This window comes from Pagrus major, chromosome 6 (genome assembly GCF_040436345.1).
Source record: "Pagrus major chromosome 6, Pma_NU_1.0".
NCBI classification, from domain to species: domain Eukaryota; kingdom Metazoa; phylum Chordata; class Actinopteri; order Spariformes; family Sparidae; genus Pagrus; species Pagrus major.
This window is the reverse complement of record NC_133220.1, coordinates 4,436,229-4,452,282: the sequence shown is the minus strand read 5'-3', so window position 1 is coordinate 4,452,282 and position 16,054 is coordinate 4,436,229. Positions and strand designations below refer to the sequence as shown.

The window sequence follows — 16,054 nt, the reverse complement described above, 5'->3', positions numbered from 1 at the left end:
AATGTGTCAAATGTTTGTGCTTTCCAGCTTCTGAAATGAAGTGAGTATTTGCTGCTTTTTTGTCATTTATGACAGAAAATGAAGAGTCTTTTTGTTTTGGACTGTCGGCTAGACTAAAGACTCAACTATTTATCAATTAATCGTGAGAATAATTGACAGACTGATCAGAAATGAAAATAATCGTTAGTTGCTGCTCTACAGTGAACAAAGAGCACTGCTGCCATACCTACAGTTTATTTTATGCTCTTATTCATCTTACATCCTCCATCCAGATTACGTGGAATTCGGTTCAGTAGTTTTTGTGTAATCCTGCTGACAAACCAACCAACAAACAGACACTGACGAAAAAATAACCTCCTTGGTTGATGCAATAATGACCAATGAGCCACCATTTAGTGCTGACATTGTTAAAAATAACAAAGATCTGCTTTTCTTTCACACGCCCTGTTGCACAGAAAACACACCAAACCATGACCCTAAAACCAAGATACACACCAAACACTGACTGTTGTGTACCATTACACCCCGACAGACTGTTCACAGGAATATAATCACAGCACTGTAGCTCTGACTCTTGACTTCCTTCATGTGATGTTGGTTATCTAAGAAATGAAGTTTATTCAACTTGAGCCGTCACTGAAGGTCAGTCTGGACGAGAGTATCAAAGTACAAACTACGAACGTATGCTCCAAAACCTCTCTGCTGCTAATATTTCAGTCTGTGCAGCTCTTGGAAGGCCCCTCTTGTTCCCTCGCCACTTCTCGCCTAAACCTTAAATTCTGTCAGGATTTGTTGTGACTGCCAGGAATGTCACAGTCAGTCACAGACAAAATATTCCAGCGGCGGTTCTGCAGCAGCGGGACTGAAAACACCACAGACAGACTATGAGGGTCAGCTGAAGCTCGATACTGAGAGCTTTAGAGCGGCGGTTACTAAATTAGGGTCCTGGGAACCACAAGGGTCGCTGATGGTGTTCAGACGGTTCCCTGACAGCTGCCAACAAAGCAGCCGTCTGTTCTCAGAAGTAGGAAATATCATAAAAGGTAGTGACTGAACAACATAATTAATTAAATGATACGCTGTGTTCCAGACAAGTAAAACTCGAGACTTTCTTACCTCCCACTAGAAAAAGTACAGTGGAACGCCACTCAGAGTCAGTTTTCCTACTTGTAAACTCGTGTGAATCATTCTTCCCCGACTTTATGAAGCAGCAGTTGTCGGATGTCACTCAACAATGGCAGCACCCATGATGAGAGTGGTAGGATGTGTTAGTTGACTCAAGTATTTGTATGAGGCTTGTAAAAGGAATAGTTGGATACATTCCCAAGTATAAAAGTTACCTGGACTGAAATTAATAATAACGTCTGATACCTCATGCTGATTTTCCCTCCTGTATTTCAAGTATATATGTAAGGAGGCAGCACTGCCGACAGTTCAACTGTTCCCAAAGGTCGAGGTCGCACACCTGGAACGCCTGGAGGTAGGAAGTTGGAAATTTCAACTTTCGACTGACTGGAACGCAGAGTTAGTCTGAGCGAACTACTCGGGTCTTTGAACTGTGAGGACTGACAAATTGTGGTTCGACTCGGGATCATCGACTTTAAGGGGGAAGTCAAAAGTAAAGACGATTGTTTGAGAAGAAGCTCAATTAATATCAGAGCCTGACTAATAAATCTGCATTAGGTCATCAGGGAGATTTTAGTGTTGGCGTAGATATTGGTCAATAAAAAACAAGAAATTGGGTTATGGAAAAGCCAAGATGAGGTAAAACAGGGACAGTGTGTCAACAGTAAAATGTCCCGCTCAGTAATTATCTTAGTCATAATTCTGTAACATTGTTGGTTGAACAAAAGAAGCAATCTGAAGACGTCACTTTGGGCTCTGGGAGGTTGTGATGAGCATTTTTCATAATTTTTGAAAACTTATGGACTAAACGAATCATTGAATAATCGTGAAAATAATCAAAATAACAATTGACAATAATTGCTGGTTGAAGTCCTAATGCCAATATTCTATGAAATATATATAAAAAAAAAGAATAATAGATTAGTTTTGTGTACTGGTAAAGAGGACAGTCAAATAAACTGTTTACTTGCACGAGAAGAATTGACGACAAATCTGATGAATTGAAAAATCTTGTTTTTTAAAGTTAAAATACCAAATATCTATTGAACAAATAAATTCCCCGGCTCTCAAAAGTAAAAAAAAAATGGTTGCTTTTATCTGTGTTGGTTGTGGTAAATTGTATTTTCTTCATAAACTGCTTCAGTACCGGCCTGAAAAGATGAGTGGAAACCATCTCCATGCTCCGCTGGCACTGACACAGTAAACTCTATTCACAGAGCCGGAGCTCTCCATGTATAGAAGATATACAGAGCTGTCACCCTATCTGCCCAGTCGACCAGACAGCATGACCAGGTATACGGTTACTTATAGTCTCTTTGTGAGTGTTGTCACCTGCCTTCAGTGTCTAATCCTACCATGATAATCCTGACTTGCTCGACTGACCGACAGCGAGAAGAGAGACAGAGGAGGAAAGATCGGCGTGACATCTCAGGAAAGTGAGAACGCTCCCCTGTTGACTTTTGTCCTGACTGACTCAAGAAAGACCTTATTTAGTCATTCAGCCAATGAGCTGGTGATTCTTTCATTTATTCAGTCAGTCAGTCAGCAAGAAAGGCAACTATCATTTATTTTTTATTATAAATCAATGTGAGAAAATAGTCTTTCATAATTTTTTTCAAGGCAACTTCTTCAACGTGCTGGTTTTGTCTGACTAACACCCCAAAATATTAAATGTGCAATGAGTGAATTAGTGTTCTGATAGTGTCATTATAAACATTAGGTGTGTTTTTAAGGCCTATTTCCACAATAACACACACGCTGCACACTGCGGTGGCTAAACATGTTCAACTTGAAGCTCAGAGTAGCGTGAGCGGATGAACCGCAACCAAGAAGATAACTGATAATAGATAATAATCAACAGCTCTGTTGAAACTGTTCCAGCTGCCACAGAAACACGTTGTTACTGTATGTTGACATGAATGTGTGTGAATATTGCTTGTGATTTTTGTTGTGTGGGTGTTTACGGCTTTCTGTCATACCTCGAGCATGTGCAGTCATGCATTCAGCTGACTGCCAAGTACTTGTGATTGAGTGTTTGTGCATTTGTTAACTTCCAGATAATCCGACAACAGTTTGAGGAGGTGTGACAATTAATGAGTGCTTAAGTATTTTTCAGTGGAAAGAAGATAAATCGTGTTCACCCTCAGGATACCTGCAGAGAGGACAGTATCTGTGCTCATATGTTGTTCAAGGCTGTCCTCTTTTAACCTGCCGCCTGACAGGACGCTGGCTCAATCAATCAGCTCGTTTCGCAGGCAACGCTGCGCAAAGCATTGTTGTGATTTGGGAGGTATGTGTGTCAGCTCCTCTAAAGCCTTGGTGAGAGTATACAGCTTTCAAAGTCATCAGATCGCTGTGCTGTTCACACTGCAGACGTTTCTGTCTTGTATCAGGAGTCTTCTGCTCACTACATGACTGATCAGTGACACGGTGTCCCCCATTACAAGATCACACATGCGAGACGTGACACAGGAATGACGTGGTCCGAGTTGTTTGTGCAAACACATGAAACCGTCTGCTCGTATTGTGGTTCAGCAACACGGTTACAAACACTGAACAGCTTATGTGTTTGTATTCTGATAGAAATTATTGGCTATTATTGAGCCCACTCCGTACAAATACATGAATGATGAGGCTGACGACAGGAGAGGATTGTCTGCTCTCATTAATTGCAGCTTGTTCATGTCTCCCTGGACCATCAGCGACTTAAGCAGATACTGAGGCCTGGTCCACACAGGGATTTAAAAAACCGACCTCCGTCCAGACGAGTGTTTTAGAAATAAGCTCTGTCCATACTAACACACCCGCACATATCCTTTGACTATTCACATACATTGGGCATGTGCATGCTGTTGTAAACAGGAAGCAGATTGTATACTCTGTAGAAAATACTATGAATATAAACAATATAACATCCATTCAACGAACAAAACCAAACACTCAGATAAAAGTGGATGTCTGCTCAATATCCAGCGGGCGTCGGCAGCAGGTCAGTTCAAACATGGCGAACTGTCGCTCACAGGAGTGCAACTGGTACTTTTTGTTGCCACTCACCAAAAAACATCAGCCACTGGTTAATCAGGGCTAAAGTCCTGTGCTGTGAACACCCTCCTCTGCACAAATCTGCAGAACTGTTATGTGAAGCATAATTCCTACTTTGCTGACCTGCCACTTGCGCTGTGTGGCAGCCGAACAGGTGATAAGAATACACTGGGACTACAAACACTGGTCGGTGGTTTAAAATTTCACTTCCTTATTACAAAAATCTCCTGCGCTGTGCTCGTCCTACACACATCACTTTGAAAATATAAAATAAAAAGCTCTGATGTCAGTGGAAGTCATGTCTGTGTCAGATTTTCTCCCACAGTGTTGACTGAGAAATGACTCCTTCTGACTCACTGATTACAGGAGGGGGGAAACAAGCTGGGATGTGATTTATGGGAATATTGATGACCATCTCCTCACAAATCACCGACTGTCACAGAGTGGAGGAGGGAGTTGCCAAAAGAATGTGATGGTGCAAATTCCTCTGAAACCAGTTTTAGCATGACTACGCACCACATAGGTATCACAACTATCACTTTTGGTTCACCTTCCTTTTATAAAAGGAGAAAAAAAACGTAAGGTAACACTGTCAAGACTGTGTGTGTGCATTTCATTCCCTTATGTCTGTATCTGACATTTCATTCAGGCTTTATTGCTCTTGTTGTCAATTACTTTCATGAACAGACCAAACGCAACAATATGTGAGTCGATCTCTCAACACTGTATTGACTTTATTCTCTGCCTGTGCTCTCAGCCCCGAGCCCATTGGTTCCTATTAAAGACGTAAATCTTTAAAACGTCTCACAAATATATAGTCGTCATAAAAAGACTCACTATATACACACTATATCATCCAAAATACATATTAAAAACAAAGAAACAGCCCATTTTGTCCGCTGCCCTAGCAGTTATGTTGCAGGCAAACAGTCGCCATATTGAAGCAACAGAGAGAGAGAGGTTGAGGCTGTTCAAACAGCAGGTTGATGGTTTGTTTAACGTGTTTGAGCAACATTGGTTAACTCAAAGAGGAAAGAGGAAAGAGGAGAGACAGAGAGGGGAAAGTAGACGGGAAGGGTGTGTCAACACCAGGTTAATGGTTTGTTCAGTGAAGTCTATGTGCTCAACTCAGTCGACTGCCTGCCTCTTTATCAGAAACAATGAGGTTTTTATTAAGAGAGACAAACAGAGAGGAGAGCCTGGACTTCTCATTCCTCTTATCGTTCTTACATAACTCATAATCTTTTTATTCTTTAATACCAACAGCAGGCAGATCGCTCCCATTAGCTTTGTTGTTCTTCCTGTTAATGTGGTATTAGGGGTTGCTAAGCATGCGCTCTCCGATCTCTAAAATAGTTGGGCTGTTCACAAAGTTTGGTATATTTTATAGGCGAATCGGCTCAATCGATCGATCTCCAGAATAAAGTCTGGTGGTGAAAACTGAAAACATGCAGTGTTAACCCTTTTCCTCTCTCCGTCTTGCCTGCAGACAGGTCAACTGGATGTCACACAGACAGGTTAGCAGCAGAATGACAGACATGAAGCATCACCAGCAAATTCCTTACAGCTTCTCACACCGAACCAACCAGACAAGCAAAAGACTCTGTGGCGCTGTGTCATGATGATCTTAACACACAGAGGAAGACGTTTTTCCTCTGTAATGATACAGATTCAAAAACACGGATACAGGAAATCTTACTGAACTGTTCACTTTAATAGTTCTGGCAAATATAACTGCTTCAAAGTCCTTAAATTTCCCTAATTAGCTATGAGTTTGTTGTAACATGCACGTGTTTTGACGTGCATGAAGTGTTTCAGTAACCAATTGTTTGTTTTCATGGTCGGACGTCAAACTGTAGAGACCGATCGCCTTTGCTCACATAAATTTGCCTCCTGACGCAACTATGAATGACTGCAGATTTTAGATAAGAATCAGGAGCAGAGGAAATGTTTGCACATTTTGGTATTCAATGAAAACTCTTAGTATTTTAAGTATTTTGAAGGGCGTGTCATGCTCTACTTGAGAGGAATGAGAGTGATGGGGAGAGATGTTTTGATGACACTGGACATCAAACATGCCGCTTACTCTCAAACTGGTACGCAGCAGAAGCAGCATGAATGAGTTGCTGTTTCAATAAATGACTGAACAAAAAAACACTTCGAACCAAAAGTCCAAAAAGAACTGTTCATGCAAACTCACCAGCAGTTTTTGAATTATTCAAAAATCAGATGAGTAAAAAACGTTGGTGTGCTCATCCATTTGAGACTGTGCACCGCAGGTTTCTGTTGTTAGTTGTTGAGTTATGAAGTTAATTCCAAGTGAGTCACAAGTCAAAATGGAGTTTCTAGTGGTTTTCTATTCAAATCCAACTCAAAAGCTTGAGAATTAATTCATAATTCATCATTTTTTCTGTTCTTTTCTTATCGCCCTCTTTTCTATCATTTGTCCGTTTGCCAGAGTGTTGCCACGGGCTCTGTTGGCGTGGAGAAGAGGAAGTAGGTGGCAGCTGATCTCCACGTGGCGATTCTCTGTGATCCTTTCCTTTGCATACCATTTGTTTATCTCTTTGTCTTTGTATCCGATTCTGCATCCGTCTCCAATACAATTCTTAGATCAAGATTGGAAAACACAGCTACAGTTATTCAGCAAAATCTGTCAAATCCAAGCCTGACTAATACAATTCTCAGTTTTTAAAAGTTATTTCCAGCAGCTAATAAAACTGCCCAACATCAGTTCCTTTGAAACTATCCAAACAAAAAAACACTTCACTGTAGAAAAGAAATGAACCCAGTTTCCATTCCAAACATTTAACTCTGCACAATTTATTTTCTCCAACTTCCATTGATAAAAAGTTTCCGTTGAAATGTGAGATTTCCTTTTTAAAATCCCTGAACATCTGTTCATGGATCTCCACCTGGAAAAACCCTCACAGTCTTCAACATGTGGGTCCTGCTGAGGGTAGGTAGCGTTATCAGTCTGTGTGTATGTGTGTGTGTTTTATAAATCCACACCCTCTATTGAACTGCAGTCATCCATACTGCCTCATCACCTCCATCTCTCTCTACCTGTTGACTCATGTTCATCCATCTCTCCGCCTTCCCTCCAAACTTTCCATCAAGTCTCTGGCTGCGTCCCAATCGATGAGCTGAATGCTCCAAAAGTCTGGACTTCTACACTGAACATGTCAGAAAGGATCTATCTGATCTAAAAGGCCTCTCGTAATGCAGTTGGAAAAAAGCAGCCTTCTTTAACTGAGTTTATTTTATCTGTCTTCCTCGTGACAAAGTTCAAATTGATTGATTAGAAGCCGAGAAGCACCTGAATGCACCATAGCTTTCCTTTGGCTTCCTCCACCATCACTTCCTTCTCTTTGTCTTGTTCAGTTTTGCAGCCAATCGTGACTGTGTGTGTCCACGCCCACATTCACCTGAGGCTGCCTATTTTCCTGTCAGCACTGAGACTTCTCTGGATTCAACCACTCACTCACACACACACAATCAGAAACTATAAAGTCTCATCATAGTATCATATCAGCAATGTGACTAAGCCTCGATGACATCACATCACATTATGGCCCGTCATTGTAAGGCGTGTTTGAGTGTTTGACTGCAGGTGGGCAGTGTTCCCGTTTCCTAACTTTCTGCTACGACACTGATTTTGCAACACTGTCATAAATGTTTTAGCATATTAAAAAATAGTGTGCCTGCCATAACATGCAGTCAAGTTTCATCCAGTGACTACTGCTTCCCTCGCTAATATCGACTTAAAAACAGACACATGTGGAAGCGATTTCTCTGCTGTCATCTGCAAGAACCAACACAAACGTCTTCATCTACTCCCACCATCTCAGGAAGTAAAGACCCAGTGGATTCACTTTATCTGTGATGGAAATGACCCCACAACAACTGGAAAACTGTTATATGTGCTCGCTAATCATTTCATTTCGATGGAGGAAAGCAACATAAGTAGTTATTATATGTTATATAGTTAATATGTTTTAAAACTCAAACTCAAGAATTGGTACAAGTTTGCCGCAGTGAAGTCAGTTTTAGGTTGGATACTCTACAGACATTTACTCTCGATCCAGCAGCGTCATCCGATTTAAAACTAACTTCACTGCGGCACGTTTTGCTATTTTCCCTCTACTGTCGCAGGCGTGAGCAAAGTTGGGGTATTTAGTATTAAGGGACAGTCAAAAGAAACGTTGAGAAAGAGCGTTAAGCTTCGTTTGAAGCCGATTAATTACCCACAGCAGTCGGTTAGATTTGGGAAAATGTTTTGTCACGTTGCTCTTTGTGGAATTTAATTCTGCAACACAGCTCAGCCGGCTCTGTTGTTAACGTTACAGAAAGCCGCTCTGTGATCCCTGCATGTGTGTCTGTTGCTGCTGAATGTAAATGTCCCGCTTGGCACGCCGATTATTGTACTTCAATAAATAGTCTTTGGGTTTTCTACAAATAAATGCTGTTGAGATTAAAAAAACAAAAACAAAACACCACCCCTTGTCTAACTCAGAGAAATAATCACATTACACTTACTAATTAACCGACATTATCAGGCAGGCTACTCCTCCTATTTTTTATTCCTATTTGAAGCCCATACACAATCTGTCTCTTCTAAAATCTTTCTTTCTTTGAGATATGTTCCTGTCTTACATTGCCAATAGAGTGAAAAGAAGCAGAAAAACCCTTCTGTTTTTATAATACCATGATATAATACCATCACCGCAAAAAATATGGCAATATACAGCCCTAGTGTATACGTGTGTGTGTGGGTTTGATGTAATTGTATACATGTGTGGGAAATGCCTCTATTTTACTTTGCACACACACACACACACACACAGAGTTAATTATCTATAGACACTCCTGACTTTAAAACACAGTAATGCAGTTTATCCACTGTTTACTATGGCGTGTGTGTGTGTGTGTGTGTGTCCATGTAGAAATTGAACACGGCTGAAAGCTATTTGCTATTCTACACACACACTGCTGACATCTTATTCAGTTCACCTTCAGTGCACGCAAACACACACACACACTTTCACTTAATACATTACGGGGGAAGGAGGGCAGGTCGATGTTGTTTTGAGTGGCATTTTCCTTTAAAGTCAAATTAACGAGGAGAATAAATTTAATACTCGAGCACTAATCAAATCCTCGTGAACGGCGAATTGCATCAGGAGGAGCAGGTGGGAGGAGAAGAGGAAGAACCCAACGAGAAAGCATGGATGATAAATGGGAGAAAACAAGGATTGTAGCAGGAGAGGGGAAGAGAAGAAGTGACTAAAGAGAGAAAAGATGGAAAATGGAGGAAAACGTGAGGCTGAAGGAGTGAAAGTGGAGGAATGTACTGAGCATGTCAGGATGGAGAGACGGATGAGAGCAGGGATGGAGGGGTGTGGGAGGTCGATGGCTCATAATGTCACTCCTGATATAGCTGAGACAGAAATCAATAAGCTGTCTGTCTCTCTCCAGGAGGACTGGAAGGTCTCATGAAGCCGCTTCAGGATCCAAACTGTGACATCTTTCTTACAGGAAGTTGGATCAGGCCGGGCAATAAGGCCAGATTTACATTTTTAATAAATGTTTTCCTCACTCAAGCAGACAGTCTCAAGACGATTGACCAGTTGTGAGGCTGTCACACCTGTGTGCATATTTAAAAAGTATGAGTTATCCCACAGAGCTGTGGACTGTCAGTACGACATATTTACAGCACAGACATCCAATTTAAGCCCCGGGACAAGCAGCAGAAACTGAAAGTGTGGTCACTAAATCATCTGCACTAAAGTTTATGTTTCTTAATAAAAAAAAAGCACTTTTCTGCAATATTATGATTTATAAATACACTTTCAGGCCACAATTGTTTTAACACATTTTAGTCCATTGTACATTGTACTCAAAACAAAGGTTTCCCACCGACTAATAAGCTTGTGACAACACGGGAGTCACCAGGTACATCAGGCTTTTTTCAGGGAAGGTGCTCACTATCTGCTGAGAACTGTATTGATTTACTGCCAATGAAACCAAACGTTTCCCACTGCTGCAGCTTCACATTAAAAGCATTTAACTGGCGAAAAGCAAGTTGACGTTTTTTGTGAAGGAGGCTAAAAAAACTGCCTCCGGAGCAAAACAACAGTTTTTTCCAGCATTTATTGACAGCAGGTCGATTTCAAAGCTCCTGTTAGTAAGACAGTCTCCTTCCCAACTCATCAAATACTGACACTTTCAGGTGGCAGCCGACCCAACCTACAATCCAAAAGCGTCTAACTTTCTTACTAACAGGAGCTTTAATTATGTCAGAGGTTAGTTTTATTAAGTCTGTGGGAGTAACTGAACAAGAGGAGCTGTTGGATGAAGAGATGCAGGCACAGGCTGCACACCTCCAACTTCTCAGTGAAGAAACTAGCCCTCTTTTCCCTTCCTTTAGGGTTTAAATCTGAAATATTGCCAAACAGACGCTGTTGCTTTTCAGTTTTACAACAAGTCCTCCACCATTGTCGTGCCGTCTCCTTATTCTTGTCACATGATCAGTGAAATGTGACCCCTGCTGCTTGGGGCAACCACCTTCAGTTTATAATTGTAGCGTCTGTGACGAAGTATTTATTTAAGAAAAACACACTGGTAACGCCAACTCCTGCAGCAAGCCCACTGTAATCAAAGTATTATCATGTCACAATGATACAAAAATCTCCTGCCTTACTTTAAACTGCTGCTTGGTTAATTCACTAAATGACCTGTAATCTGCAACAAGCCTCTGTGCCTTCATGTCTACTGACTGATTCAGAGCGTGAGGCGTGTTGCGATGCCCTGAGGAGAGATTTATCCGAACAGCAACTCTCTATTTAATTAGACATGAATTGTGTGCGTGCGGGGCAGATGGCAGGAGTGCCCCCATTGGTTCTTTGCCATGTTGGTGAAATATCAGGATATGATACCACAAGGACTGAATCTCACTCACACACACACACAAACACACACAATCCACCATAACCATCCCTGTTCCCTGTTATCTGACAGCAGAAGTGACTCATGTGTTCTGTGCTCACTGTTCTCACCGCAGGACGTCTGCAAGTTCCATCACGTTCGATCCAAAATGTTTTAACTGCACAGTGAAATGAGGACGGCCTCGTTCTGCTCAGATTCTTCATCTTACAAAGGTCTGACCCGCGGATTTCAGTTGACGTACTGTCACTGATAACAGCGGTGGAGACCTTCCTGTCTGAATCAGGGTGGAGATGAAACTCAAAGGTGTCAGTCTAAAAAAATGTGACATCTGGTGTTAAAAACACAAAGCATTAGCAGCAGTGCACACAGCAGGGATCCTATGCATTCTGTGATTCATCTTAAGATCCTCTCTTACACAATATTACTGTGTGTCTTAAGACTGAATCATCATCTGCGGTTCATTTCCACATAGGAAGCTTAGACAAACGTCTAAAGATTTTTTCTTCAACTGCACGCACGAGCGATTCAAGAGAATTTATGGCGTTCACCAGTTTTGTCAAAGGTATGATCGAAATCTGGGAGGGGTAAGTAAAAAAAAGATTTCACCGCACTTGCAGACTCATGGATTTGCGAGTCCAAAGTCACAAGTCATCCAGTCCACAAGGGACCTCGGGCGGACTTTCTGCAGACTTCCAGTGAGTCCACTTGGGCTGCAGACTTCACCATACTTCACTTTACTTAATCGATTAATCATTTAGTCTAAAAACATTGTGACAAATGCTCATCAGAGTGATGGCTTCAAATTGCTTCTTTTGTGCAACAGTCCCGGCCCAAAGCCTCTTCATTTCCTGTCATAAAAGATAAATAAATGCAGCTAATTATTGCAGCTCTAGCTGCTTCAGGTTTGTTTGCAGGTTGTTGTCCATAATCCCCTCTTGCACCGAAAGTTATCACTGATCAGTTATCAGTGACGGATCTCTTTGCTATAGAAAGGTTTTATAGACTCAGACTACTCCCTCTGTATGTGTCTGTAACAGCAGCACTGCTCTGATGACTCATCGTTGGCAGCTGTGTTATTAATATTTAATCATTGTTTCGCGTCCTTTAATCGGACTTCTGATGCCACTGAACTTATTACCCTCTTGTCTACTGGTTTACAACTTGAAACTCAGCAGCGTCAACGTTTTTTAAACTAGCTGACATCTGTGTAAATAAAAGTTTCCCACGGAGGAGCAGGTAGCCTACAGGAGCATTGATTATGTGAATGATCAAATCTCACGAATGTGTACCTCCTCATCGACAGGTGGCTTTCATCAGGCTGAAACTAACAATTTACAAGAGGTTTGTCCACTTACAGAGGTTTTGTGTATCTGAATTGAACGTTTAAGAACAAAACATAAAAATATTCTGACTATAGAAACAACCAAAGCACAAAACTGTCTCCTGGTTTTTACTTTCAGGAGGCCATGCTGTTTGTTTGTTTTTTTAAATCTGATACCATGTGGAAAACTAATTATCTTCTATTATCTGTTATCTTCAGTAGGGTCACATGTGTTGCACGAGTATTGACATGTCTGTTTTTGTGTTGTCTGGACAGTAATAGAGTCAATAAGTACTCATTATTACGGCCTGTCCAATAATGGATATCTGAGGCAAACACTCATATTGATATTTCAATTATTAGGTAAAAGCTGATGACAAAAAACACAAAATATTGTGATTGTTAATATCAACCAGGGCTGCAACGAGCAGTTATTGTCATTATTGATTAATCTGCTGCTTATCGATTAGATGTTTCGTCTGTAAAACAGAATTTCACAAAGCCAAAAATAATGTTGAACCAACAATAAAGATATTCAGCTGTCAGACTGCAGCAGAAACATCTAATATGTGGCAATTTTGCTTAAAAACTGACGATAAATCTGAGTGATTTAGCAAAATAGATGCAGATTCATTTTCTGTTGATCAACTTGGGATTTTTTTCATTGTCACTTAATCTTTCAATGACTAATTCTATTCATCGATTAGTTGTTTGGTCTATAAGATATCAGAACATTGTGAAACACAATATTGATCAGTGTTTCCCAAAGCCGAAGACAACATCCTCAAATGTCTTGCTTTGGTCTGCAAGTCAAAGATATGACAAACAAACAAACAATTAAACGCCACTGATAATTAAAATGGATCACAAACACAACAACATTAAATGTGTGGTGTGGGCAGACGTGTCATGAGCTGATATTCTGACATTTATCTTATCCCCAATTAATAATGAATTCACTTGACGTATTGATTTATCCTGTGTTTACCAGTATTTATTTAACTCCGCTGTGCTGTAATTTCTTGTTGCTTATTGACCAATGTAAACACACCAACGTCAATCTATTTGGTGAAAAAACTCAAACCGGTCATGTGAACGTTGGAGCAACAACCTCGCGAACACCAGAGCCTTTCCCCGGCCATTTGGCCCCAAAAAGATGCGTTCAGGGCCGACTGGAAAACAGAGGCCGCTAACGATGACCATCTGAGAGCAGTGAAACACAGACCAACAGACATACAGACAGACAGGCAGCAAAGGGCAGCCTGCTTAACAAACATCAAAGAGCACACAGCTGGTAAAATCCACCCCCATCCAGCTCTGTTACCCTCTCAGATGGCCCACTTCCAGTTTTAACCTCAGCTCATTCATTACCCAATCAACATCGCCAGCACTCACATCCACTCCTTCTAAATCCAGTCCATAATAACCTATATTTCAAGCTTGCTCATTCATTTCAGAGGACTCCTTATTTTACATTTCACATCGGTTTAACATCATTACGGCATTATTGTAAAAGCTTTTCAGCACATTAACCAGACTTAGCATGAAGTCTCCAGTCTGTGAACGTAGCTTTAAAAAACAGGGTCATCGTAGTTTTGGAGAAGAAATTCAAATTTAAATGAGGTGATAGTACAAACTCAGAAATATAAGTTTTCTTCATAAGTGAATAAACAAGCTGTTCTCAGAGGAAAATAAGCTCCCCAGAACACCGTTTGAAGCTAGAAAGGTGGCAGGGTCCGCCACATGTAAACAAAGTAAAACAGTATGACACTGTGTTGTCCTTTAAAGCTGCACTATGTAGTTTTGAGGAAGATATTTCTTTTCCATGTCTCAACAAACTAAATAAACAAAAGGACAACATACTGTTTCACTTTGTTTATTTGTGGCGGACCCTGCCACCTTTCTAGCTTCAAACAGTGTTCTGTTTCTGCACCAAAACTACATCGTGCGCCCTTTAAGGTCAGTTTGTTTTTTCCGTTTAGTTTGTCTTTCTCTTCTGATTAAAATGTCTTCACCCAACACCACACAGTGCAGCTTTAATATCTGAGGACGTGTAAACGCAGGAAAACCTCCATTTAGAATGAATGGAGACAAACCTACTTATTTTAAATCATCTCTACTTGACATTACTCAGTTTGTAAAGCAAGTGACTTTTACAGTAAAGAGCTAAAAGAAGACAATAATGATGAAAAAGATGAGATAAGAACAACCAAAAGACAGAAGAATTGAAGAGAAACATGGGAAATCCTGTGAAAATGAATTAAAAATGCAGAGCAGACAAGGAAACCTTTGAATGTAAAAGGCAAAATGAATAGAGGACATGATAGTGGCCGTACTGAGGTGATTTGGAGGGAACACAAAAGTTAATTTAATGAGATTTCTTACCTTCATGTCGTTCATGATGAGCTGGAAGAGCCCTCCCAAGGCGCTGCATTCCTTCTCTATACCCGCATCCATTTTTCCACAGGCTCGGAAAAATCCTCCTCAAACTTTTTACCTCCCAAAAAAAAAAAGCTTCCAGCCAAGTTTTGAAATACTCCAGCAGCAGAAGAATCAATGGAGGCTTTTTATTTTAATTTATTTAATAGGGGAGGGGAGTTACAACACCCCGAGGGCAAAGTCCACCTTTAAAAAACAGAAACAGCAGCAGTGGAAAAGAAGGAAAAACACACACGGGAGTAAAAATCCAGGTCGAGACTCTCAGTGAACGTTAGGCTTCAGTCAGCCGATGCTACCAGCCGGCCAACTTGATAAACGTCCGAAAAAACACCACATCATGACTGAATCATAGAGCAGGCTGTCTGGAAAATGTCTGACAGTGTTGTTTTTTTTAAGTTTAGCTCCGGGCTGGTTGAAGTCGCGGGTAAGCAGGGAAAACGCAGCTAACCGCAGCTAGCTAACTCGGCTAGCTAGGTTAGCGTCAACTCCGCTAGCAACCTGTGACTGACTGAGTGTGTGTGTGCGTGCGTGTGTGTGTGTTTGTGTTTGGCTTTCCAAAAGGAAAACACACAGCCGTTGATCAATCAGTTCGCCCAAATTAATCGATACGGGTCTTATCTGGTGTCCAGCTCGGATGTAAATCCTCCAGTCGTTGTTTGTCGAAGTGTATCCGAGTGATTTCACGGGGTTTTTCTTGCGAGTTTTAGCCGAGAGAGGCAGCCGCTCCGCTCCGCTCTGCTCCGGTCGGTCCAGCGGGAGTCCTAAGCTACAGTGAGTGAGCGAGTCCCCGAACACCGCGCCATGTTAGCCCCGGCGACGAGCAACACATCCGGCCAAGAGTTTCAAAATAAAAAGCCTCTCTTTTGTCCATCGCTCAAAATGTGCGTAGCTGCTTTCATACAGTGAAATCAAACAATGGCGGAAAGTAACTAAGTATATTTACTTGAGTACAGTTTTACTTTATTTTAGTATTTCTATTTTTCCGCTTCTTTATTTGATTATTAAAATTGACCATAAATACATTATAATGTATGATGATGAATACAAATATGACTTTCTTGATCCCTTGGTGAAAATCATGAGCTACCTGGTAGTATATAGTAAAAAATAAAAAATGAGGCAGATTCATTGTCATACTTTATCTATTTATTTGAGTATAATATTTCTCTTAGTCAACCA

General features: G+C 41.0%; 1 protein-coding gene across 2 annotated transcripts in view; it reads right to left on the bottom strand.

Moving 5' to 3' along the window:
* The window catches only part of mtss1 (MTSS I-BAR domain containing 1), a 63,427-nt gene extending 47,777 nt beyond the window's left edge, over positions 1 to 15,650 (bottom strand). The window contains exon 1 of one of the 2 annotated variants that reach the window (XM_073467820.1): positions 14,822 to 15,650. In XM_073467820.1, coding sequence (XP_073323921.1) covers positions 14,822 to 14,893 — 72 coding nt within the window. In that variant the 5' untranslated portion in view covers positions 14,894 to 15,650. The remainder of the gene's footprint in view (positions 1 to 14,821) is intronic. The other variant, XM_073467821.1, reaches the window with a different exon arrangement.
* Positions 15,651 to 16,054: the final 404 nt, after the last annotated feature.